At 38.7% G+C, this 27479-nt stretch overlaps 1 protein-coding gene and 1 long non-coding RNA gene across 3 annotated transcripts in view; one reads left to right on the top strand and one right to left on the bottom strand.

Annotated features, from left to right (window-relative positions):
- LOC117056091 overlaps positions 1–27479 on the bottom strand; it is a 429770-nt gene that overhangs the window by 329396 nt on the left and 72895 nt on the right. The window lies entirely within an intron of this gene.
- FIGN (fidgetin, microtubule severing factor) overlaps positions 1–27479 on the top strand; it is a 123906-nt gene that overhangs the window by 48897 nt on the left and 47530 nt on the right. Inside the window, exon 3 of one of the 2 annotated variants that reach the window (XM_033166148.1) lies at positions 1482–1536. The exons of the other annotated variant lie outside the window; for it this stretch is intronic. Within the exon in view, the coding sequence (XP_033022039.1) occupies positions 1482–1536 (55 nt within the window). The remainder of the gene's footprint in view (positions 1–1481; positions 1537–27479) is intronic. 2 annotated transcript variants of the gene reach the window in all.

Below are 27479 nucleotides of genomic sequence, written 5' to 3'. Positions count from 1 at the left end.
TAAAATCTTCATCTTTGGATTGTAAATCTTCTGGTTACTCTTTATGTTGTGTTACACACTAGATGACAGCAAATATGATGAGAGTCCAAATCTTGGAAGTGAGGTTTCACATTTGTCTAAAACATTTTACCAATGTGTGTGTATATGCATACATTTGTACATACAGTGGTACCTTGGTTTGCAAACACCTTGGGTTGCAAACACTTTGGGATACAGTCTCCGCTAACCCAGAAGTAGTACCTCAGGTTAAGAACAATTTCAGGTTAAGAACGGACCTCCGGAACGAATTAAGTTCTTAACCAGAGGTACCACTGTATGTGTGTGTGTATATTTGTCATGCCTCCATTTGCTTTTGGATTTGCCGGGATTTTTTTCCCTTGGGATCAGTAATAATTTTAATTACTGTATAGCTATGCTTCTAGATCTCCTTTTGTCCTTGTCAACAACTTTTGTCTTTCTGACAAAAGAATGGGCATACCTGATCTCCCCCGCCCCCATTTTGAGGCAAAGGTGGGTTTTTATCCCTTTCCTTGCTAAGTGTTGTAATGAAGCTGCAAGTGTACAGTAAACATCAAAGGCCATTAGATAGTAGACTTATTGGAAGCTGTTTTCACCATATTCTAAGTGTCATGACACTGCTGCTTCATTGAACTTATTTTCTCCTTCCCATTGTGCTATTTTAAAACCCTGTTTGCAGGTTTCTTCTGGCATGAAGAGGAGGGTAGGCCTTCTGCAGAAAGTTGGATTTTGGCTTTAGATGCATAAAAATGATTAACCTAAATGTTAATGAGTTAGTTAGGATACTAGTTATCAATTGGCTGGTAACATTTTAATTCATTTTTAGCTCTGCATATTCACAAGGTAATCCCCCCCCCCAAAAAAAAACACATTTTGGCTTTTTTACTTATATCTTCAAGTCAAAGCAGCCCAAAATATTATGTGTATAGTGTTGTCTCTTATGTGCTGTTTGGTTTTCCAGTTGTACTGTGCTAATATTTTATATGAATAATTATATATATTGAGCATATCCAGCCACAGGTAAACACTTTGTTTCACTGATTTCAGTGGAAAAGTGAAGAATAGATATTTATTTGTCCTATTATGAGCTGTTGCAAATATTATGCAATATGTTATCAAGTTGTGGGATTTTTGAGCAGGGTATTGGTAAACACGCAAGACAAATTTGGACCCAGTTAATTTTTTACAAAAACATAAAACCAACTTCAGGAATTAAATGAGGGATATGGTTGGAAAGAACGTGAAAACATGACTGAAATTCTTTCATGAGTTCATTGACCTGCACAAATGCTAAAAATTGCCTGTACAGTACTGCAGATAAAAGACATGGGGATCTATATACATTTGTTTAGCTTAGGCCAAAGCCACTGTGAACATTGCCAGTTTTTGAATGATCTTGTCATTGTTATTTGCAAATAGGAAGTCAATTTTCTGTAAATTTGACCAGTGCTCTTGTCCTTTCAGCAACTCTGGAAGAAATCTATCTCTTACAGAGCGGGTTATGGGGCAGCGAAAGAGGTACATACTTATATCTCTCCCATTGCAATCACTGTTAACTTTGGCTGGATTGTGCTCATTTATGTAGAACTTCTATGCATATTATAGACCTAGAACACAGTCTGCATTTTATATGTTTGGTCCTTTGATGTGGAAAGATTGTCATTGTGGAGTAGTGGGATGTGAAATAATATAATATGAACTGCGGAAATGTCATGACCTGTGTGTATATGTTGAGGGTGTGTGTGTGTGTGTGTGTACCTCCCTTGTGAGAGGTAGAGAAATAATATGGGGAATTTGAGGTCTGAGTTTTCTATCTGAGAGGCAAGACAGTACATTGGGTTAGGAATTAATGTTTAGAACTTGGAAGGTTTGGGGCCTTGGGAGGAATATGGGTTGGTGTTATTAGGTTAAAGAAAGGGGAAATGATTATTTTCATCTGGTGGGGGTAATAAATAAATAGTGTGACAAAATATAAATGTAATTGCCACAAAGGTATCTACTTTTATCATGCAAAAAGTTTAGATAAAATCCAAAATCTATAGAAAGGTAACACCTTTATTGGGACCCATTAAACAGTTACAAGCCAGCAAGCTTTTGAGTTTTCCAGAGCTGCTCTTCAGGATGAATGTTAAACATTGATAATACTTGAACAACCCTTAGAGCATGCCTCTACAAATTAAAAGCAAATTCATTCCCCAAGGCTGTGAAAGGCTGTGTACTAGTGGTTGTAATGTGATATTCACTCTTCTAAGCCTCCTTGCCATTTTGCACTGGCTGTTGGTGAATAAGAAAACAAAACAAAATAAAAATGAATTTAAAACTTGTTTATGCAGTCATGATCATTCTGAAACAAATACATGAACTTTATCTGTTGAGGACATTTCAGTTGCTGCAGGGTCAAATGAAAGCTCAATATTGAGTGATAAATCTGTGATATCAGTTTTTTCACATGCAAGTTGTTATTTACTACAGGAAATAACTGCAATGCATGTGCAAGCAATCCTGCTGTGTCATAGTGCCAGCTTTTCTCCCCCCCCCTTTGTGTTGCTTTTTGCTGCTTTGATTTTAAAAGTTTGAAATATTCGTAAGAAAACCACTCCCCTCTTTGCACAGCCCCACCATCTGACATACTTTTAAAAGTTTCCTGAAAATTGACTAGGCCATGAAGGTCATTTTGATAAGGTTCAGTTAATTTCACCACTCCATCAACTTGAGCGGAAATAGGGGAAATTGATGTGTTTGATCTTGGAGAAAAAAAGTCAACAGGATTTCCCCTCTATGGCGAGGTGGTGATTAGAATAATGATACTATAATAGATAGAGGAAAATCACTCCTAATGCTCCATGGAAATAAAATACCTTTCTATATAGCCAGTAGATGTGAGCAAAACAGAAATCTCAGACAGAGACCCATATTAGTAACATGGGAAACTGCTTTATAGTGAGTCAGATCCATTTAACTCAGTGTGATCTATGCTGTCTGTTGGCAGCACTCCAGAGTTCCATGTCTTCTCCAGCCTACCAGGAGATGCCAAAGATTGAACATGGGAACTTCTGTATGCAAAATATGCACTTCACTGGTGATCTATGGCCATTCCACTTTTATTTATTATTGGTTATTACATCCTGCCCTTCCTGCAAAAAGAGCCCAGGGCAGCATTGCATTTCCAAAGCAGAGAAAATGCAGTACAGTACAGTGCTGTGGGAAGTTCCAGAAATGGTGCAAGTGGAGGGTGAGCTTGTGCTTCTTCTTCTTTTCTGGGGTATAACATTGTTTTGTTAACCCCATCCCACCTGGATTGAAAATTTAAGGCTGGTAAAGAAATTAAGTAATGAACATAGTTTATTTGGAAGTTACTGCAATACTGTATAACATTGTATGTGTGAAGGTAACAAATATGAGCTACATTTTATAATTTGCAGCGTAACAATCTCTGATCAGTCTTGTGTGGCTAAAAAGCAGTGGATTTTTCCACCCTCTTGGTCTTGTTTTTTTTAGGGGGAGGTGGGAACAGTTTGTGCATATTCTGTAATAGTGACTGTGAAGACATGCTGAAGGGGTGGTAATAGTTCCTATCCCTGCTGCACCTCAGATTAATTGCACTCAGTGTGTGATATTGTGAATGCTAAAGTCCATCTTGACTAGCATTATGTTAAATACTAAATGCCCTGTCTACATTGCAATTTTAATATGTTCTGACAAACACATTTTAGATCTGAGAGCTCCCGTTGAGGTCAGGGTGCTCGACATCCTGTTAAGTAAATGTTAAAGGATTCGGTACATGATGCCTGTGAATTCCGGCATTGTAGCAATTAAAGCATTATTGAAGGGAGTTTTAGTGAAATATAAAACCTGTTGCTTTCAGATATCATGAGGGATTTTAATAACCTTTCCTGTGGCCATTTGGTGATTTTTTTTTTTACTGGGGGGGATAGAAATTAAAAATACAATGTAAAATTCTACTAGGACACTTTACTAAAACATTTTGGTGGTTTGAAGTATGAGTGAAAATTGTCCAGAATATCAGAATGTGCATGGTATGAAGAGTTTTAATGTACTACTGTGCTACTACAGAAAACAAATGGAAATGCCTCATTTGAGTGTTTGCTCAAATTCTATCTTAAGGCTTTGACTAGACACAGACTCAATGGCTTCACCCGCAGCCAGTCTCCTGCCCTGTGCTTTATCACCTACCCTGATGAAGAGTTCCAGGGAATTCGAAAGCTTCCACACTATTTTGTGACATTTTGGTTGGCCTAGTAAAGGTATTGCCCTAATATGGATTTTAAAACAAAATGTTAGAGAAATAAAACTGTTCTTTATGAGTTTTGCAATTGTCTTTGCTTCTATTTGCATCCAAATGAAAATATAGGGGGTTGTACCCAACAAAGTTGTCCTGTTTGCACAAGGTCTTCTACTAGCATAATGGAGTTGCTTCTCCCTGTCCTTCATGTTCTGGGGTTTTCTCCAACCCTCCAGAGCAATTTGAGTGATACAGGGAGAGGAGAGGTGGAGAAGTTCCATTGAGCAAGTTGAGTAAGCCCTTGCATGAATGGGATGACTTCATTGAATAGAAGCCCAGAACATCCTACCTTCATGTGTGCTTCTGATGCCAAAGTGGTGGCAGCAGGGGAAGATTCTTGCAAAAAGGGGAAAGGGGGATTCTCAAAATAAGCCACATTTAAAAAGCCAATAAAAAAACACTAAACTAATACTATTGCTTCGATTTGTTTGAAACCACAAATTTACTCTAGGAACAATTCTGGTGTGTTTAGACAGTGAAGAAAATTTCATCTCTGGTGCCACTCACACACCTGGGGTGGTATTGGCTTGTGTTTTATGGGGGTATTAACACTGAATGTGGATGTCAAGTTAATTAAATTTGCTTTGTTCAGAGAGACTGGAAGATGTATTTTAAGTCACTTTTTATACTTTTTACATGATTACTGTTTAACATACTATTATTGTTTAGAGACAGATTATGCAGTACTTACCAATGCACACTAAAGCATTAAAATAACTATCATGGTTTGAAAACCAATTTTTCACAGTCTTGGGCAAAATCCTTGTGCAGCCTGTTTTTTAAAAGGACACTGTCAGTTTGAAAATGTTTGCACTTACTATGGCGATGAGAAATTACTCTACCTTAACATTTTATGTATAGGCACTTTCACTGTTTTGCTGATCATCAGCAACATTTCCTCTAACCTACGTGTGTAGGAACCTGAGAAGCTGAAATACCACAGATGAGCTCTACAAGGCCAAATGGATGAGGCAAACTATGAACTTCTGTTCTATTGCTAAAAGGCTCCACTAGATTGAAGGGCTCTGATAGCTGCAACAGACCATCTTCACTATAGTACTTCATTAATATGTGGTGTTTTAAATGGAAGTGATATTATAATTCTTAAATGGGGGTGGGCAAATTCACCAGAATGCGATGACAGTTTTACAATTTACACGGGATCTGGAATGAATTAAGAAAAAAAAAATACACCAAGAAAGCCTTCAGTATGCTAGCCAATGTGAAATTTATCATCTCTTAGGATACTTTAGTTTTGGTAGAGCTATGAGATGTGGCATATTTTAGCAAATATGTGAGCCCCAGAAGATGATAGTGAAAAGTCCATTTGGCTACCAGGTAAACATGTGAACCAACAAACAAACCTTTACCATGTAAATAGTCACATGAGATTGTGCCTTTTCTCAGCATTGGTAAATAACTGTTTGCTACTTATTATTATTATTATTATTATTATTATTATTATTATTATTATTATTATTATTATTATTAACTTCAAATCCCTTGCTTCCTAGTATTCCTAGATACATTGTATATCTATAGCAAGATCTGAGACGTAAAACCTTTCTTTTGCCAAGTATGAAGCCCTCCCAACTGCCCCTTCCTTTCAAATACGTGTGAAGAAGGGTCAACGGGGAATGGTCTAAGATAGGGGCCTATGCTCTATGTCAGGTGTGGGATGCTCAAAATTCTTGATACATTTTGGATCAGATCCAAGTCTAGAACAATCTGTAGCCTAATCTTATTTTTAAAACTGTTGGATCAGGCATGGCAGTTTGCACCATTATCTCTAGCTTAATCTTATTTTCTTCACACCCAATTTGCAGCTACTGTGATGGGCAGTGGCTTTCCAGCATCTAGGGTTCATCAGGTCATTCTCATCACTAGCTACCCAATGTTTTAAACATGCAATGCCAAGGATTGAACCTGGGACTTTCACAAGGAAGGTGTATGCTCTACACTGAGGCATGGCCCTTGCACCATTTTACCAGTGCCTTTCTGTCCTAGAATATCTTGTGCTGGATTTCACAGGACTCCATCATAGTTACAAATTCTTACAATGTTATTTTCTTATACAGAAAGTATATTATCGTGTATGTAGCTTTTGTTTTGTTTTGTTTTTCTGCTGTGAGTGTTTGACTCAGGAAGTTAATATGCACAGGTCTAGATTAATAAACTGAGAAACAGCAAGACAGTGTGAATTCATAGAAATACATGGGCATTTAGTTACACACCAGAACCATGTGTCTGAACTGAGGGAAACAGCAAGAAAAGTAAACTTCTATACAAACGGAATGCCATTTTCTGTCTTCAGACTTCTGTAGCGCCATTAGTCTCTTTGTTTGCATATACTGTTAGAAAGATTAGCAACCTATGTGAATGTGAACTGCTGTGCATCCACAGGTCATTACAATGATGGCATGCAATTGTTCTTGGGATTTTAGCAAGCAGAGATCAGTGTCTCTCTTAGTTACCACATGCTGGTGCAGCATGGTGTGTAAAATTACATGCCATGTCATGCCAGCTGGGAAGATAATGCATCTCACTATTGTACAAATATATATTGCCATTGACCTTTTCTATTACGACTTTTCCAGTACCTTTGAGAAGCCAATTACAGCATTTTAAAGAAAAGACTGTAAACTCTGCTATTGTATCATACTGAGCCAATATATTCAACCCTTGAGAAGTTGTCCCTCCTCAGTATCTTCTAATAGGTACTCAAGTACAGCTTGTGTGGTGCATCCTCTTGATTTAAAGACCATGGCTACTGCTGAGATCCTCTAGAAATAACATTTGCAAACTGCAAGGCCAGAAATAACAACATATTAAAAGTGGGAAAATTTTGGGTATCTTTTTTGTTTGCCGTGCCATTACTTATTGGTGGGCTCATAACACATTCTCTGCAGCGTTTCCCTCCAACAGCTTACAGCTCCATCTGTCCTAATGCCCTTTATGCTGCAAATTTATTCATTTAAAATTTAATGTTCATGAGCATTCAATGACATTTACTGGATCAGCTAATTTGGCTGACATCACAGCAGCTCAGCCAATGGCTAGAGAGACCTTGATGTCTCTTACCATAAATGGTGGTGGGGTGTGTGTGTTTGGCTTTGGGGCAGCCTGGTAAACTATCTTAGCAATGTTGCCTGTTCTTGTGTGAAGTTGTGTGAATTTGCCCATGGTCTCGTGATCGGATGCATTGTTTTCCCAGCTGGCATGGCATGGCATGCAAATGTTATATCTCTTATTGCAACAGTATGCAGTAAGAATGCAAGTTTCATCAGTCAAAATATTTGAATCTCTATAGCTGTGTGTTCAAACTGGGCAGTTTTATAATTGGGTTTGTGCATCTTTTTATATTTTCCTCTTAAACCAGGCTTTTGGCTGATAACATCCTATATATCCTTTTAAATGTGTTTGTGTGTGGGGGGGTTATTGTTTTGTTTTAGTATGTATTTGTGTTTTATCTTGTATTTTTATGCTGTGAACCACCCTGAGATCTTCAGATGAAGGGCGGTATATGAATTTAAATAATAATAATAATAACACTATGTCTCATAACTATAGAAATATAATTAAATTACTTACATTTGTTTTAAGCGAAGCAGTTTGTGCGCAGAACTACTGAAATAATAATAAAAGCCTTGCACAATTGTAGAACTTGTGAGTCAGTCAGAGATCTAGGCATTCCTGAGGCATGATCAAATGTGGCCTGAGACACAGCGTGGGGAGGACAGTTAGACTGCCCCCTCCATAGTTTCCTTTAATGGCAGAATTTGCATTTATATTCCAGATAAGCTGAATTCCAGATAAGGATCAGAATGTCTGAAAGGATTGTGTATATTAGTTGGATGATGTATATTAGTTGTTGCTTCATGTTCCTGAGATTTGTGTACATTTACATTTATGTATCTAAGAAACTAGTGTGGAACAATTCAAATCCGATTGTATAACAGGCAGCTGTTAAACAAATTGAGAAGTTTTTGCTTAACCATCTAAATTCTGCCTTTCTCTGCATAGATACATAATTTAACAGTTACAGGTAGGTAGCCGTGTTGGTCTGCCGTAGTCAAAACAAAATAAAAAAAATCCTTCCAGTAGCACCTTAGAGACCAACTAAGTTTGTTCTTGGTATGAGCTTTCGTGTGCATGCACACTTCTTCAGATACACTGAAACAGAAGTCACCAGACCCTTATATATAGTGAGAGAGTGAGGAGGGGTATTACTCAGAAGGGTGGTGGGAATGGGTGTTCATTTGAAAGTAATGTCAAATATAATAGGTGTGGTTTATGAAGAAAGTAAGAATTTGGAGTGCTGAACTAAGCTAGGAAAGCAGTTTAGGGAGGCTTTTTAAAAAGAAAGATAGTTTCACCCTCTGAACATAAATCTAAATCTAAGGAAGCTAATAATTTAATAAGAGCACTGAAAGGGAAAAATATGGTTCTAAAAGGGAAATACAAACCATTTGACAAATTTTCACAATGCAGAATTGTAACTGAAAGGCAGGCTACAAGAACATTGGGATTGGCTCCAACCCTGCTGCTAAAAATAACCATTTCTTTTGTTTGTTTTTAAAATAAATGGTGAAAACAGCAGTGTAGTTCTGTATCACCTTTTAAATATTTGACACGATGCAATGTGACAGCAAAAATGTAAAGGGGATCATATTTATATTTAGATCATTATAAAATTACTGCAGTGCACCGAAGTGAATCCAGTAGGCTTTGCTGATGCCAAGATTTGCTGTCCATCAAAAGTACCTAGCCGTGTACAGCTCTGTTGTATCCTAGAGGGCCATATTTGCAACATGCCCCATTGTGGGTGCTCCCTCTTATAGAAGAGGACAAAGCACAAGGGGCCAGTGCTTGAATCTCTAGAAGGAGACAAAAAGTGAAGACCATATCCAAGTTCAGAGTAGAGCAGCTGCTTTGGCCTCTCCATGGATGGCTTGGCAGACAGGCTCGCCAGAGTTCTGAGAGGCTAAGTGTTCTTGAGCATGTATTGGAGAAGAGCTATTGAATTTTTTGTTTACTTAGTGTGTTTCAGTCTTGCAACCAATCTTGCAACTGAAGTAGTTTTTATGAAGTGTCACTGATCCCTCATAACAGGTTTACAGAGTACTGGAAAATCCTATTTATGCAAGATCTTGTTGGCACTATGCTATGCTAGCTCCCAGCCAAAAAAATAATTGCCAGGAGAATGAAGCAATGTTTTAATGCCAGGCCATATGTCTCAGGCTATCAAATGAGAACAGTAATCCAAAGTCATCTTTAAAATATGTGCCTCATAATGCAGTCTTTATAGAGATTTCTACCTCCTGCCTCCTTTTTAAGCAGAGGTTGGATGGCCATCTGTCATGTATGATCTAGTTGAGATGCCTGCATTGCAGGGGATTAGACTTCGATGACTCTTAGGGTCCCTTCCAATTCTACAATTCTGTAAACTACTGGAAAGTGAAAGCACAGGTGAACATATTCTTTGGGAAAAATTCATACCCATATAGGGGTGATCTTCCCACCTACCTTCTAAGAAGTTTCAATACGTTGTATGTGCATTTTGGATTTGTTTGCATGTTGGGTTTCCCTGCTTTTTAAATTGCAATTTGCTCACATACCTTGTACTTAGTTCATTTAGCTTGCATATGACACAACAAAGTACACATATACTAGTATCTAAAAAGGTAAAGGACCCCTGACAGTTAAGTCCAGTCACGGACAACTCTGGGGTTGCGGCGCTCATCTCGCTTTACTGGCTAAGGGAGCCGACGTTTGTCCGTAGGCAGTTTTTCCGGGTCATGTGGCCAGCATGACTAAGCCACTTCTGGTGAAACCAGAGCAGCGCACGGAAACACCGTTTACCCTTCTGCCGGAGCGGTACCTATTTATCTACTTGCACTTTGACATGCTTTCGAACTGCTAGGTTGGCAGGAGCTGGGACCGAGCAACGGAAGCTCACTGTGTCGTGGGGATTTGAACCGCCGACCTTCCAATCAGCAAGCCTAAGGCTCAGAGGTTTACACCACAGCGCCACCCGCATCCCATACTAGTATCTAGTTGCCCTCTAATGATAGGCAGCAGGATAAACCTGAGGGGTTTTTTGCAGTTCATGGGATGCTGGAGTGATGCCTATACCATTCGAAGTGAAGTTATTCTGGTATGTGGAAAAAGCATTCACAATTTGTGGGGAAAGCATTCACACATCAGCAAAAACTTTGTAAATAAATATACGCGCACCTTTTAAACATGCTGGGCGGAAGAGTGTCTCATTTGTTTATATAGGTTGCAGACTGCAACTCATATAAAATACCACTATCTTCTAGCAATATTGGTAATTTTATAGCAGGATTAATTTACTGCATCACATTCATGGAATTTGCTTATAGATTAATTATTACAAATTTAAATTCTAATGAAAATGACTTTTTAATATGGGGGGGAGAGAAAATGCATGCATTAATAACTTTGTAGGTTTGTGCTTTTTCCGTTATTGATTATGTTTCCATAAACAGTTTTTAAACATTATAATGTTCTCCTATAGTGAATTTTCCCTTCATCCTTCTAGTTTCATTTGAAAAGGAAATATTTAAGGCCCAAGCCTTAATGAATGTTAAACTGTAATGGAAAGTTTAAAAAGTACATAGGGCAGCAACAATGCTGTGAAATAAATTCATTAAAATCAATGTTATTTCAATGAATACTAATTGAATTATTAATGTTTGGATCAGGTCCCGGTTGTGATTATTCAGCTTGTTGTCTATTGAACCTGTATCTTTGTTAATGAAAACCCTGTATTGTGAGTATAGATTGTTTGGAGACTTATTCCTGCCTGCCCTACCTTCTCACAGTGATAGTGATTTTGAGTTTTTCCAGACTACAAATTGGGCATTCTTTCCCTTCCCTTATTCAGGTTTTTACTGTAAATGGGGAATGCTGCCATGCATTGAATCGTGAGACATTTGCAGCACAACATGGAAACTTTCTCCAACTTAGAACAAAGATTTGTGTCTTACTGCTTGAGGGCACATTGGTATAGAGATGCAAAACTTCTTTCTGAGGAGACCAATTTGGGTCTCGCTTCAGTAGCAGTTGCATTGTGCTGTGAGGCTGCAATTCTGTGTAGCTCTGGATTACATTTTATCCATGAAGTGTTAACAGAAATACACCTGTCATCTCTGAATTTCAAGCCACCACAAAACAGCTATTCTTCTCTGGATTCTTCAAAGTTCTAGAGCTTTGTGTCTTCTATCCTTTCCCTTTTTGTATACAGCCGTATGTTTGGAACATCCCCCCCCCCCATGCTGCATCTGATAGGTGAAGGGGTGGCAGGGCCCTGTTGTTCCATGCTGTAAGAAATTGATGTAATTTTAAAATTTTAAGACTTCTGCTGTTCTAGCAAAACAAAAACCCTCTTGTATGGTTTTTGTTCTTGCATTTTAGATGACACAGACAAATGCCACATGCACGATGTACGTAGAACGGCTATTGTAACAACAGCTCAAGTATGTAATCATCTTTTCTCCTAGAAATTAACCCACAGTGTCCAGAAAGTCAAAATAGTGTGAAATTGAAAGTGGGTCCCAAGAGTGGTAACTCGCCAACAGGACACTGGCAAATGATCAATTATTTCCTGGACTGCTATACAAGAGCTACAGTTCATATTTCTAGGACCTCTGGGGAAAGAGAGAGCTGCAGCATGCCTAGAGGAAACTATAGTTGCTATTTCTTTATGGCACACATATTCGTGTTAGCATAGTATGTCTGTTGAAAACAACTGGGTGCTATTTTTTGCCAGAAATGAAATTAACATGTCACTGTATATTTACAAGCTGGTATTTTTAGCTCGTTTATCAAATTGTAGCTTCGTGTTTAAATTGAGCTTTTACATTTAATTCACACAGTGTAAAAATAAATCATTACATGCTGCTTTGTTTGCCATCTCCTTTAATTTCATGCTTTAGAGAAGGCTTGTGAAATCCCAGCTGTGAGGCTTTGCCTTTGGAGATCACCGCAGTCCTTAAACCTCATTCACATAAGTGCTTGAAACAGAACTGAGTGCTGAAACATTTGTGTCAGGTAGGCTGCTATGACAATTCAGACACCTTTTGCCATGCTGCCATACGGTTGCCACATTTCAAAAAGTAAAGATCCTGACCCCCCAAAATAGTGATTTAAACTTTTGGAGGTGTTTCCACTGCTTTTTTCCATCGCATTGCCATATGTATAGGTTTTCCCTGACATTTTGCCCGTTTGCCAAAATTCTCCCCTTATGCCATTTTTTCACCTGAAAACTACGACGTGTTAACTTAGGACATTTTCGTGACATATGGCAAGCCTATACTACTACAAATGTTTCTTTGTGGTGGTGTGCTGCTATGCCAAAAAAATGTTGGGGTGTGTTGGCATACCTAATGAAAGAGCTTGAGCCTGGTTCGATATCAAGCAGTCACTGTTACAAGTGTGAATTAGACCTCAGAACGCCTAATAATGAATAATAAATGAACCTTAATAATACATTTTTTAAAAAATAAACAAAATAACAGTAAGTTCTTGGGCCTTGCAACTAATAGAGTTTTGGGAGATAATGTGGCTTATGAAGTTCTGGCTTATGTTTGTGGGGCTTTTTTATGTGGCTAAAGTGAGATAGCTGTCTTAGTGTGCTGGGAGAGGCAGTATTATGTGAAGCATAATAGTTTTAGGGAGGGAGTTTATGGAGATAAAGAAGTAGGTGGGTCATTCATTGGAATGCATTAGGAACAGAAGCTGTTGCCTTATACAGAGTCAGATTGCTTTGAGAGTGCAGCTGACCATGACCCCCAATGCAGCCAACCATCTCTTTGTGGGACTACCTTTCAAGACAGTCTGGAAACTTCAATTAGTTCCAGAGGGGTAGCCATGTTAGTCTTTTGCATTAAAAACAGCTAATTGTCTCGGGGCACCTTAAAGACAAACACATTTATTATGGCATAAATTTTGGTGGACTACAGTCCACTTCAGATGTAGTCTATGAGCAATTCTGTCATAATAAAGTGTTCCTTAAGTTGCTACAAGATTCTTTGCTGTTCAGTTCAAAATGCAGTTTCCAGATTGGTATTTAGGAACCCCAGATCAGATTGCTCAATTCAGTGGTCACTGAGCTGTATTTAGCCTCTAAATGGCTTTAGGGCAAGTTACCTCAGGGAGCATCAGCTCCCTCATAAGCTTTGAAAGGTCAGCAACAGAGGATCTTCCTCTAAATGAGATTAAATAGGCTGACTGGGTCTCTGAGACAGAGCCTTTTCAATGGTGGTGCCTCAAGTGAGGCATGTCATGCCTGTGGACATCAGATGCGCACCTTTCTTTTTAGTCTTAAGGCATTTGTAGAAGACCTTTTTGTTTTGGCGTGCTTTTAATGTTTGGTTTCTAATCTTCCAGCTGACTTTCGTAATTCCAATTAATATATTGTTAGTATTTAAGACACATACTCTGTGTTTTGTTTCATTGCATATTTTTACATTTTTAAGATACTTTGTACTGTATATCCTTGATGAAAAGCGAGCTATCAATAACCATGGCCTCCCAACTGGGAGCCTTGGATTGAAGGGAAATGGATGGATTGCTTCACCCCATCCCCACTGTCTTCATACTCAGTCACTTTCTTTTCAGCTTGTTTTGGATAGTGGCATCCCCATGCTATATTGAGGCTCAGGCTTCTGTTTTTGGGGGTGTGGGGGTGGGACCTGAGCTCACACAAACTATTCTACTATAACTTTCCTGCTGTTCAGAGACAGATCTTACAAAGCACATGTGAGACCAAGACTATTTATGCACTTCAACATCTATCCCACAAAGTACTGAGATTGGAGAATCCAGGTAAATTGTAAAGTAAGATTACAAGCCTGACCTGTCAACCACAACAGACTTCTCCACGATGCCCTTTGGGTGGGGGGTGCTGCTTCATTCAGGGCACCTCATGTAGATCCCACTTAATTTCAGATAAAAATCCTTCTAAAGCATCTCCCTGGAATATGGGGCTTGTCCACATTCACTGCCAATCTACTTGACCAAATAACTCAGCATGAGGCTCTTAATCTCAGGGTCGTAGGTTCGAGCCCCACATTGGGCAAACGATTCGTGCATTTCAGGGGGTTGGCTAGATGACCCTCGTGGTCCCTTCCAACTCTACAATTCTACAATTCTACGATCTAGCCCAATATCCTGCTTTCTGCAGTCCCTAATCAGATGCCCATATGACTGGCAAGTGGCAAGCTCACATGTAGGCTTTTGCTACATTGCCATACCTGTCTTCCTCATATATTACAGTATTGTATTACTGATATGCTTTATTGTGGTTGTGATTTTAATTTATGTAAATTTACATGATTGGGATGGAAGCCTCAGTAATGTTGGCTAAAAATCTTGAAAACAAATAAATGTGTAGGATGTAAGGGTAATAACCCTCTTCCTCAGTTGTTCCCTGGCAACAGGTATTCAGAGGCATGTTTCCTCTGATCCTAGAGGAAACGTATCACCATCATGGCTGATAACCTTGTTATCCATTAATTGATTTGTGTGTTAATCATAGGTGGTTTGGAAACATTTCAAAAAAGCGTGGAGGGGGCTAGTTAACATCCTTGCTTTTTCTTTGTTTTGGCATGCAAGCCTCAAGACCCTTGACTTTTTTGCACAATTCCTTTTGCAATATAAATTTATCAGCATGCTGGAGTATGTCTCCCTAGGTTCACAAATACTTTAATAGAATAGGTCTTAAGTATGAGCACTATAAACAGTTTAGTGGAACATTAAAAAATCATAACACAATTAATACTTTAATATCTATATCACTGAATTATCATTAGTCTTTATGTATTTTAGTACCTATATGTGTACCAGAGATTAGAATGTAAAGTAAATGTAATTTTGTGACAAGTTGAGTAGAAGTCAAGGACATTGTAGCTCTGGTTCCCACTAGCACCACTGCCCCATTTTCTCAGAATACTAAGCTGCATGTAAAAGCTCAAACAGAAGACCGTTTGCTAAGCTAAGAGAGCATAAATTCAATCCTACCAGCTTTATAACAAGAGTCTTCTCCATTTTCAAAGGAATGAATTCATGACACTTCTTCTGAGAGTCTATCTTCCATGTTTTCAGTCTGAATGCTATCTCCACATGGTGGATTTTCCTCAAGTGCCTATGTGATGAAAATTTTGATACGTAGTTTATAAGGTTGTCTTGCTTATCCTCTTCAGATTGCCTTTTCTACAGGATGAGCCTGAACAGTGTTTTCACTTCAGGGGACTCCTGTCAAAGAATGGTTCTTATGGTTTCTAGTCAGAATTCCTCATAGCACAGAACACTTTTTTTTAACCAGTTGCTGCACCTTCCCAACTCAAAATTAGGAGTTCAGATCACAAGGACCTTTACACCTGAAGTCTTTGGCCTTGCAATTTAAAATAATAACTCCACAGGATTGCTTTTGCTCTTGCAACTTTCAAACCTACCTTCATTTTTCTGCTAGAACTATATTGTAAAAGCTTAACAATGCTTTGCTGTTGGAAAATGACCGCTACCAATTATGGGCAGTGCCCTTCATTATCTCTTCCATATATTGTGTTTTCACAAAGTTGATGGACATTCTCCTCGCTGAAGTATCCAGAGTTTTTGCTGATAACTTGATAACACAATTAGACATGTTCAAATATGTGAGGAAACTTTGTCAAATCTTCAGGTCTATTTAGGCTGGCTCTCATAGAAGTATTCTCTACTATCAAACGAACTGCCTTAACCAACCTAGGCTAGTTGAACAATAAATGAATCTTGCCTGTCTTCAACATGACCCTTTCCCAATGGAGTCCTGTAATTTGTCTCCATCATGACAGACTTATTGTAGGGCCACCAAGCTAACAAGAATCTCTGGCTTGGCTTTTGGTGTGTTTGTTTTGCAAAGTATACCATCATGTTGACTATGGAAATCACTTTTAAAAGATTCATGTATATTTTTACCATCATTTTTTAAACCTAAACTCCAATCACAAATCTGTTTTCCCTCCTTCCTTTATTCCTTCCTGTCTTTCTTGCAGCTGTAGAGAGCCCCAAACTGAATTAAGACTGCATTGCCGGAGGAGGCAGGTCCTTTCCTCTGCCATTTTGCTGATTTAAATTATCCTTTACATGGTGGCTCCCCATTTGTGGAATTCTGTCGCCAAAGGGGCTTCCCTGGCACCATTGTTGCATTTCTTCAAGTGCCAGGCAAAATCATTCCTCTTCAACCAGGGGTTTGGCTATTTGATGGCCTTTTAAAGTGGGTTTAATATTTTTAATGTATTCTGTCCCCACTTGGTTTTAATGTATCTATGTGCGGTTTTTTAATGTTTGTTTGTTTGGTTGGTTGTAAGTCACTTTGGGTTGCCTTGGGCAACATAAATTGACTAACAAATTGAATAAATAATAATAATAATCCTTCCAGCTACATTCTGGTCCACTGGTGAAAACATATGGCCACCTCTTTATTTCCATCTAGTGGAACAAATAGCTATGGTGTGCAGGTGTGACCTAAATCAAGAAAACAGCATTAGATCACAGGTTTCCAGGCTCATTTAATTTGGTCTTTTATTTTACCATAGTAGGACAAATTATTGTTATTTTTTTTAAAGCACTGCCTCCGAACAAGGAGGTTCCATTTGGGTATCATGGTTAATAGCCATTGATAGTCAAATTAGGGGCATAAGCATCATGCCCAATTTTTGTGTCCTTACTATGCTTATCTGGTTCTGTAAAATCTTACTGGCTTGAAATGTCCATGAATTAACAATTTTTTTGTTATGAAAGGTGAATGAGATTGCTCTAGCAAAACATTGATTTATATTGTTTACATGGAAAGTTTCTAAGATACGCTTTATTTTAAGAACTATTTTGCAAATGGCATTCCTAGTTGTTGGTGTTTTGAACATACCAGTTGAAAACCAGAAATCTGCTTTAAGAGGGAGTGATACCCATCAGACTCGAAAACACGAGTAATTTCAAAGCACATTGAAATCACTACAGTAATCAAAACTACTTTTGATGCACATAAACCACACAACTCAAATTATCCCTTATAATACATAGAATACTATACACGCATAGCACATAAACACAAACAATAAAAAAATATATTTTCTGCATGATTGTGGCTGCTTCTGACATAATAGCATAGAGGAAGCTGTCTTCTATCATCTAGCTGAATGTTGTCTACCCTGGCTGGATTGCTGATAGGATACTTCAGAATAAAGGTTGGGCCTCTTTTCCCTAACTCTGTTCAATGTCTGCAAACTAGACTGTACATACAACAGTAACTTTCCCCAGTTTTTTAGATATTAAAAACTGTCTTTCAATGCTGCTTTATTAGAGGATATTATTAGTGGTGTTCTTAACCGTTTGACTACAGGGAGCTTTTTTCCTCAAAATCATATTTACAAGTTGCTTTCTCCCAAAAGGCTTTTCGGGTTTCTGATCCATGTGCCATATCAGCTGCACATACTTCTCCAAGCTGCTCCCTTCAGTACCTAACACATTCTGTTCCTTATGATGCACAGGTTGTCAGTGTTCTACCCCACCTCCCGATTTGGCTATAGCTATATCCCCTTTACCATGTGGGAAGAGGAAAGTTAATACGCTTCCTAGCATTGGGAAATTCTTATATTGGTACAATGTGAGGAGCACATTACACATGTATAAATGTGTCACTCCCCCTGGAAATTAGGGTGGTGTCAACAATTTGCTCTTTTAGGTGTTTCCTTTAGACTTGGTTTTATCTAACCAGGCCTTTTCAGGGTAGCATTGTTGGATATTGTTCATGCTGGTTTTATGGATGGATTTAATGTATTCTTATTGTCTTGTCTTTGTACTTTATTTTTATTTCTCTTTTTTGTACACCACCATAATATTTTTGAATGGTGGTTGGTTTATAAATTCTTTAAATAAAAAAACAACTATAGATTTGCAGAGGCACTCCTTAAAAATTTCACTAGATATCTCTATTTATTCTAGGGGTCTCCTCTTCACACCCAAGTGCAAACAATATTTATTGATTTTGTGGATTTCTATCCTGTCCTTGAATATATTTATTTCCAAGGTGGCATGCAATACAAATAATAAAAACAGTAAAATGAACAATACATACTCCACCATTCATGATGACTTGGATTTGAACGTACTGCTCTATGAATGTAATGAGAGTTTGGCTCTTGGAAAGGCTTCCTCTGCCAATCAAAGTCACTTCCATTTGTGATCCAGTTAATGATCCAAGCTGATTTTTTAAAAAAATTTTTTTGCCTTAATCTCACTGAAGATACCACATATACAGGGAAATTGTGATTTAGCTTGCTGAGATAAGCCTTGCCCTCAGAAGCATATGTGGAAACCTTATTGTTGTGGGAATGTTTAGGGATGCAGGAGAGGATATATTGTTTATAATATCCTATTCCAACTTGTGTTTACAAGTTCAACAATGTCAGCAGAGTTAACATTCCCTTTTTAAACACACACAGCAGATAGCCTGCTCAGACTCGCTAGAGTCTCTTTTAATAATGTCCTGGTATTTCCCCCTTTTAATCCCTCTCAAAATAAGACACTACACAGTCTTCTATAAAAGCATAAAAGGAGTTTACTTACACATCTTTTCACAAAAGGATCCCAGAAGGCAGACTTAATCTTAGTGAAAGTTACATGTACTCAGGAGACCATCCCATAAGGGAAAAACAGTTCCTTTGTCCTCTCTTGGCTGGAAGCCAAGAGAGCATCTTTGCCCTAACTAGATGCTGCTCTGTTGAGTAGCCAATCCAAAAGAGGAGGATGGAGTCTGGCCCCTGTGGTTTTGTGTTAACCTGCCCAGGTGAGACCACACCCATCTCCAGTTACACAGAGGAAGTCAATCCCAGCCTAGGAGAAACAGCAAGTTCCGACTGGCTGGCCTAGAGTTCCCCTTCTATGTCCACTCTAAAAATGTTGTGTTTGACTGCTCCTGTGTTTTACATCCCACAATTGTCAGCTTGTAAACATAGAATAGGGAAGCTGTATTGTGCATCATGTTTGCTAACCATGGTTAACTGAGATAATCATTTATGAAGCCAAGTCAAACTGATTTGCAGTATATCCCCATGTAATGCTTAACAATAGTTAAGGAAAAATAACAATGGGTGATGGTTATGTGTGCACAGGGCCAGCATGTATGGACACCTGTTCTCTCTTGGGCAGCATTAGTTTATTCAAGTGTAAAATGGTTTATTATTGTTATTATTTATTAAATTTGTATACAGCTGTTCATCCAAAGATCCCAGAGTGGTTCACAAGAGAACAATACAAAATGAGAATTCAAACTCCATAATAAAACAAAGACTAACCAATAACTATCCCCTTCCTACAAACACATTTAAAAAGCCATAGAATGTTAATCAGCTGAACACCTGGTTAAAGAGAAATGGTTTTTTTACCTGGTGTCTAAAGATATGTAATGAAGATGCCAGGTGAGCCTCCATGGAGAGAGCATTACACAAGTTGGGGGCCACCACAGAAAGCCCCTTCTTCTGTTGCCACTCTCCGGTGACCTCTCATGGAGGAGAAATACAAAGAAAGGCCTCAGATGATGATTGCAAGGTCTAGGTAAGTTCATATGTAGAGAGGTGGTTCGTCAGGTATTGCGGTCACAAGCCGTTGAAGGCTTTATAGTTTTGAATTGGGCCTGGAAACTAATTGGTAGCCAGTGCAGTTGGGCTAGGATCAGTGTAATATACCGGTACCCAAACCGTCTTATCCCTGAGAACAACCTGGCTGCTGAATTCTGTACCAGCTGAAGTTTCCAAACTCTCTTCAGAGGCAGCCCTACTTCATCTCAGTAGGTACAGATACACTGAAGCCAACAAGCATTGGCAGTCTGCAGAGAAATACTTCACTGCCTGAATAAACTGTCATTTGAAAGATGCACACTCAGTTTAATGCCATACCAGTTTTCTCTCTTCTCCCTACACACACACACACACCCTGACACAATCCTTGGCAAGCTGTAGCCTGATTAACCAAGGACAAAAAATAGCAGGAGATGCATCACCCTGTCTTCCATTGGCCTATTGCTGCTTAGACAATTTTTCACACGAGGATAATATCTCTAATCTTTGGATTACTGGTAGCCTGTTTGGCTTGGTCTCTTCTTGGCTCTTTGCCAGATAAAAACACCACTTCCATGTTAAAGTGGAACTAATTAATTCTGAGTTAATGGTGACTAAATCTTGACAGGGGAGCAGGCCAGACATTTGACATATTACTGAAACACTCTGAACCAGTTAATGCTGGTGGTCACCCTCTTCCTGGAAATACTTTTTGTATCTCATATTCCAAATGACTTCATAGCACTTTTTCTTCAACGAGTGGGGGGGACCAAACTTTTGTCAACATTTCCCCTCCAAAAGTCTTTGCATATCACATTTTACATTTCATCACTTTCGATGCAATCTGATATGAAATGGTCATGGTTTTAAAACATGAATAACCAGATTATCACTTCAGAGATCAGTGATTCCTTTTTTTTTTAACAGTTTTATCCTGTAAGGAAACTGGTTTATAATGGCATGCTAAAAGTTATCCAGATTCCGAATTGTGTCACTGCAGGAAATATTCTGAAAAAGAAAAGACAGGGTTCCTTCGAGTAGCACCAGATTCTGCGCACAAGAAACCTATTTGGATAGCTGTTGCCATCTTGCTCTGCTTTGTGGAGATTCCCAGGGGTATTTGATAGGCTGCTTTGGAAGAACACCTTTCTGATACAATATAAGCAGGTACTTCATTCTGAAATACAGCTCTTACCATCATCATCACTGTGATGGAAGAAACTGCAGATGGAGAACTTTGACCCTCCTTTGAGTTCCTTAAGGAGCTACAGATTTGCCTGTTTTAGGTTCTTACTCTAATTTGAAGAATGTTTTCAAATGTATCCTCTATGGCCTTGATCCAGATTAGTCCAGGGTGCAATCCAATGCCGAGCATGAATGAGGTTGTGGAAGCTGCTGTATAAATATGAGATTTACTAGTGTCTTCTCTCTATTTACATTAACATTACCTCCTTGACCCAGGTTACTTTAAAGCCAAATGGTATCCCAGAAATAACCTAGATCAGCCAGAGTTAATATATTTGAATCTGGGCATAGTGTGCAGGGTATGTTCTGTTTTATACATGAACCTCAGTATTCTGTATTGTGTGGCAATCTTAGAATGAAAAAATGCTTCAAAGCAATGAAGCACCCAAGCTGTTGAAATAAGCATGATATTATTTTGATTTAGAAGTTTGACTTTAAAGGGTGAATAGCCTATGGAGATGGCTTTCCCAGTTGCTTTATAATTTGCAGGTTAAAATACAACAGGATGATTGTTCTATGACTGTTCACACACTTGTACATACACACAATCAGCCAGTGTTGTGTAGTGGTTAGAGTGCTGAACCCTAGGAGACCAGCATTCAAACCCCCACTCAGCTCCTTGGAGATAAAGCTGGGATATAAATGCAATAAATACAATATAATACATTTCACAAAATTCCAGATTGGTTGTAGGCCAGCCATTCCCTAGCACACACACAAAACACAAAACCCAGAAGGGCCTATAATGAATTATGCTTCTTTTTTGCCAACTCAGTGTTTTGGTGCTTGATTTTGCTTGATATCTGCAGAAAGCAGCCTCTCTATCAGGTGCTTGATAGCCTTGAGCACCTCTTTGTTCTTTCAGGTTTTGTGCTTAACTGATTTATTGCTTATTTCCCCCAGTGGCTTTATTGTGTTGCCATTAATAGTTTCTCGAACTTCTTATTCTGTTCTTCAGTGGCAGAGCGTATGAAACACCTTGTATTTGATCATTCCCTTTATATTTAGAACATGGGTTCCCAGTGCTTTCCAGACTTGATATGCATAACTTTGCAAATATCAAATGTATCCCCTAGTACACTTGCTTATTGGTCCAGGTGCCATATCATACCCCTTCTTCTACAATCTCAGTTACTCTTGAGCCTCCTGGGTTGAATAATTGCATGACTGCCAAGCATACTGCTAATCTTTTTCTCTTCCTCTTGCCCATTATGGCTAGCTGAAGATACGGGAAGTGACAAGTGTACTGTGAAGAAAACTTTGGGCAAAACAATTTTCCCACTACTTATGGGGAAACCATGATACGTGCTTGAATCTGTAGCTGAAAGAACGGCCACTGCCATTGCACAGTTGTTGTTGTTGTTGTTGTTGTTGTTGTTGTTGGTTAATTTCCCCCTTTCATCAACATGAACTAGTGGTGCAGAATAAAACTACTAGTACATCTGCAAAGCTAAGCAGGGTCTGATGTGGTTTCAGGTTGGATGGGGAACCACATGTTGAGATTCCTGCATTGCAGGGGGTTGGACCAGATGATCCTTGGAGTCCCTTCCAACTCTGATTCTACGAACCACCTTGCTACTTGTGTTCTTGAAGCTACTAACATGAGTTTGGCCAAACTGCGAGAGGCAGTGAAGGATAGGCGTGCCTGGCGTGCTCTGGTCCATGGGGCCACGAAGAGTCGGACACGACTGAACGACTGAACAACAACAGCTTCTGGGTCATGTGGCCAGCATGACTAAGCCACTTCTGGCAAACCAGAGCAGTGCACGGAAACGCCATTTACCTTCCCGCCAGAGCGGTACCTATTTATCTTACTTGCACTTTGATGTGCTTTCGAACTGCTAGGTGGGCAGGAGCTGGGACCGAACAACAGGAGCTCACCCCGTTGTGGGGATTTGAACCGCCGACCTTTTGATCGGCAAGCCCTAGGCCCTGTGGTTTAGACCACAGCACCACCCGCATCCCACTTACTTGCCTGGCTTAAGAACGACTGTTACAGGGTAGGTAGTATACAGTATCAAACTAATTATAGCCTTGCATCACATTAAGCAGATCACACCCTTGTACAACTTCTTAAACTCAAATTCAAAAGAATGACCATCCCCTGGTTTGGTACTCAAAATATTTTAAAGTGGGTTAGAAGAATTTCAGTTCTGCCCATAAGAATGATTTTAAAGGTGGAGAAATTACACTGTTTTGCCATGTTGAATGTTCATTTGATAAGGTAGTTAAAGAATGGTTGGATATAGTTTTTCAGTTAAATTCAAGGCTGTATCCTTAATTCTACATTATTCCATTTCAAAAAACAACAACAAGACAGTGTTTCTCCATCTACCAGAAAGTTATATAGAACTAATTCATAGCTAAGAAACTTGTTCACTGGTGGTATGAAAAGTACACCTGCATTAGAGGAGTCTACATGCAGAAACAAAGACAAACTGATATAAGAAGTATCTTGGAACACGTGCACATGATTTGCTACAACATGCCTTGTTTGATGCTGTGGAATCCTGCAACTTTGGCTGGAGTAACTTTCTTTAAAAGTACTTCTTGATATGGTTCAGTGTATTGAGAACCTGCCATAGTGAGCCTTTGACTATATACACCACTGTTACAATGGCAAGCCCTGAGCTCATACACCCAACTCTTCTCTTTGTGATCCAAACCTGGACAATTTTAAGCCACGGTTTATGAAGCTGGCTTGTTTCAATTAACCAAACTTAAAATTAACCACAGTTGGTTAAACTGAACCCTGCTCAGACATCATGTTAAACTGGCTTATCTAAAATTGATATGGAAATTTCTGGTCTCCTTGCAGCCATGCAGGCAGAAGAGAGAGGAGCACACAAGCTTGAAATTCATTAAGGCTTGCTCTTGTAATACCAAACCATGATTTTAAAATGCATCTGAATATAGCTACTACGTTTTAACCTTTACTGAGTTTTAGCTCCATTACTGTCTGATATGTTATTCTGATTCTAACTATTAAAACAAAAATACAGAAAATGCAATAGATGCACTATATCAGTCATATTCCTTTGCTGCTCTATCCTTATTCTTGCTATCTCTGACTTTCCATTTTGTTTGTATTGCCCTTCTTATACTTTGCCTTTCTGTTTTAGCATCAGAAAGGGGAAAGTATTGCTTTCCCCTTTTCTTTATTTGGTGAATGGTGACCTCTCTCTTTTTTTTTAACATTCTGATGCGTAGTAGGGCTGGTTACTATTGCAGTTTTAGGTTTTGCTTTTAGGTGCATTATGTAAAATTGTAGGGTAAGATCTAATCTTCCTTATAGGGATTACTTATGCATAGTTCAGCATAGTTATCTTGTGATAACAATCTTTTGGAAAAATGCCTGTTTTTATTATTATTATTATTATTAATAATTTATTTATACCCCACCCATCTGGGCAGCTTCCAACAAAATATTAAAATACAAAATATTAAAATACAGTGGTACCTTGGGTTACAAACACCTCGGGTTACAAACATTTCGGGTTACAGACTCCGCTAACCCAGAAGTAGTACCTCGGGTAAAGAACTTTACCTCAGGATGAGAACAGAAATTGTGTGCCAGCGGTGCAGCGGCAGCAGGAGGCCCCATTAGCTAAAGTGGTACCTCAGGTTAAGAACAGATCGCCAGAACGGATTAAGTTCGTAACCAGAGGTACCACTGTAAACCTCGGTTCCGTTACACAGCAACTTACCTATTACATTTCAAACATTATCCATGCACACAAGCTAGAATTACTAATTTTTGTGTACCACTGTAAACCTAGGTTCCGTTACACAGCAACTTACCTATCGCATTTCAAACGCTCTCCATGCACACAAGCTAGAATTACTAATTTTTGTGTACCAGGCATAGATTAGGACAGTGTTTTTCAACCACTGTTCCGCGGCACACTAGTGTGCCGCGAGATGTTGCCTGGTGTGCCGTGGGAAAAATTGAAAAATTCAAGAGAATTACTTTATATATAGTCAATATAGGCACAGAGTTAATTTTTTTAACATTTTCTAATGGTGGTGTGCCTCGTGATTTTTTTCATGAAACAAGTGTGCCTTTGCCCAAAAAAGGTTGAAAAACACTGGATTAGGAATCAATTCTAGTTCTCACTTTTTACTTCAGTTGAAAGGTTCCAGTGGCCCATCTCCCTCTCTCTGTATGTTGGAAACACCATGTTCCAGACAGACGATCATCATACCTGATGGGAAGATCCTCCCCACCTGCCAATACCCTCCACTGGTTTATTGCTGTTAAAAAATGATTGTCTAGTGCTGGTTGTTTAGAGAGAAAGAATAAACTGTGTTGTTATTTTTCCTTTTATGTTACCTGTTTCCTTTCTCACTCCATATACCTCTGTCCCTAATAGTAATAAAGCTTCTCAAATTGGAACTTGAAGTTTGACTTTATATTTTGGCAACCTAAGAATATTAAATGTTACGTAGTTGGCCAATTGGGAGGCAGGTGGTGGTGGTGGTAGAACAGTCTGTATTTGCTCATGGGTGGCAGTGGAGTTAGCTGGTAGTTTCCCCCTCCCAAGTGGAAAATTGACCTGTAATTCTTGGACTTCCTATCCTTCAGAGGTAAAGGTGATGGCAGGCAAACATCTGGGGTGTTGTGTACAGATCTTGTTTTCAAAGCATCTATGAATGAGATGCTTACGTTTCCTGTTCCCCACATTCTGTAATGTCTACTTTCATCTTATGTACCAGTGGCAGAAATGAGTTCACATGTTACTTAGGCTTATCAAAAAATAGCTCACTAACTGTGTGTAGAAATGCTCACAGCACATGGCTTTAGTCATGAGGAAAGCCACAATTGCAAGGTGTGGGGTGTGTGTGGGGGGGTGTAGATAATGTTAACTCATTCTTAGTCTTACTGCATTGTGTTTTCCACATACCATTTAAAGATGGCTGTGAATAAGCAATATACAAATTGTTAGGGTGGAAGATTCTTAAATTAATAAATACACAATGATTGAATGAATAGAGTTCTCCGCTTTATGCCTCTTTATCACAACCTTTTAACTCAATTTAACCCCTAGCTTGCATCTAGGCACATTAAATGCAAACTTAAGGGGTGATAAGTACCTCGCTTGACAAATGTAATTCAGGGAATCGTAGAGTTTCTTACAGCTCATATTAATTCTCTTATGTTAAGTAGCTGAACTTTGTTGCCTGTTCCAGATGTAAACTGAATGCTTTTACAAATTGGCCAATGGAAATGATTAATGTGGGTTTCACATAAACAGTCTCTGCAACCACAACAACATTGTAAGGGAGTCCAGTATTATAAATGCCATATTGCAAATAGAAACTGAGGCTAACATCTTAAACTTAACCCTGAGTGCTTAATTCAGACAAGGATTTCTGTACTCACAGCTCCATTCTACAAATGATTAAACTAAATTAGCTACATAATAATAATAATAATAATAATAATAATAATAATAATAATAATAATAAATCATATGGTTCATAAACGGGAATGAGCCATCATTGCCCTGTAAAGAGCTCACAAACTCATCAAATTCAACCCTCTGATCTCAATGAAGATCTTCTGCACCCTCTTAATCCTCACTTTTGATATCATCTTCAGATAATTCAGTGCTTGATAGTGTTTTGCTTCTCTGGGAGATCCAATAATCATTAATATAGAAAAAAGGTGCAGCTGTTGCCTCTATCAGATTAAGGAATTTGTAATCAAAACATTGTAAGAATGTACTTTTGGCACTGCCGTGAGAGTCTGATTTGTGGAAGAAAGCTGTTTTCAAACCTATTTATCATGTACTATCTATGTTCTTCTAAACCACCAGGAGATAGTACCTGATTGCCTCCCCCTCCCCTTTTGTAGGAGCAGGGACATTTATTTCATTTGCAGCCAATAGCATGGCTACTGGTAAGTAGCCAGCAAACCCTCACACAATAGGAGTGACATTATCAGGCATCTTTTGTGAAGTCTTCACAGACTGGTAGTGGAAGTAAATTCATTTGTCTGAGCTAGTATGGGATGGTTGTATGTGTGTACTGATAAGGCATTACCCTTTTTCATGGTAAGAAATGCTTCTTACCTTTTTGGAATGGCAAGCTGAATGAAGTAGTTCCAGTTTTCGGTAAGTAATGCTGTCATGCTGATGGCATTGCTGTCACAATCAAACCTTAAAATAGTCACAGATGTTTTTTATTATCATATGGCTAGACTTCCCAGTTGGCTGATCAGGTTGATGGGATGTAAAGTCCAGAAACAGGTTGCAATTATGACATTTTTGGCACTGCTTTGCCCATCAAAT

This window comes from Lacerta agilis, chromosome 1, assembly GCF_009819535.1.
Source record: "Lacerta agilis isolate rLacAgi1 chromosome 1, rLacAgi1.pri, whole genome shotgun sequence".
NCBI classification, from domain to species: domain Eukaryota; kingdom Metazoa; phylum Chordata; class Lepidosauria; order Squamata; family Lacertidae; genus Lacerta; species Lacerta agilis.
Note: the sequence above shows the minus strand (reverse complement) of the source record. Positions and strands in the feature narration are given on the sequence as shown.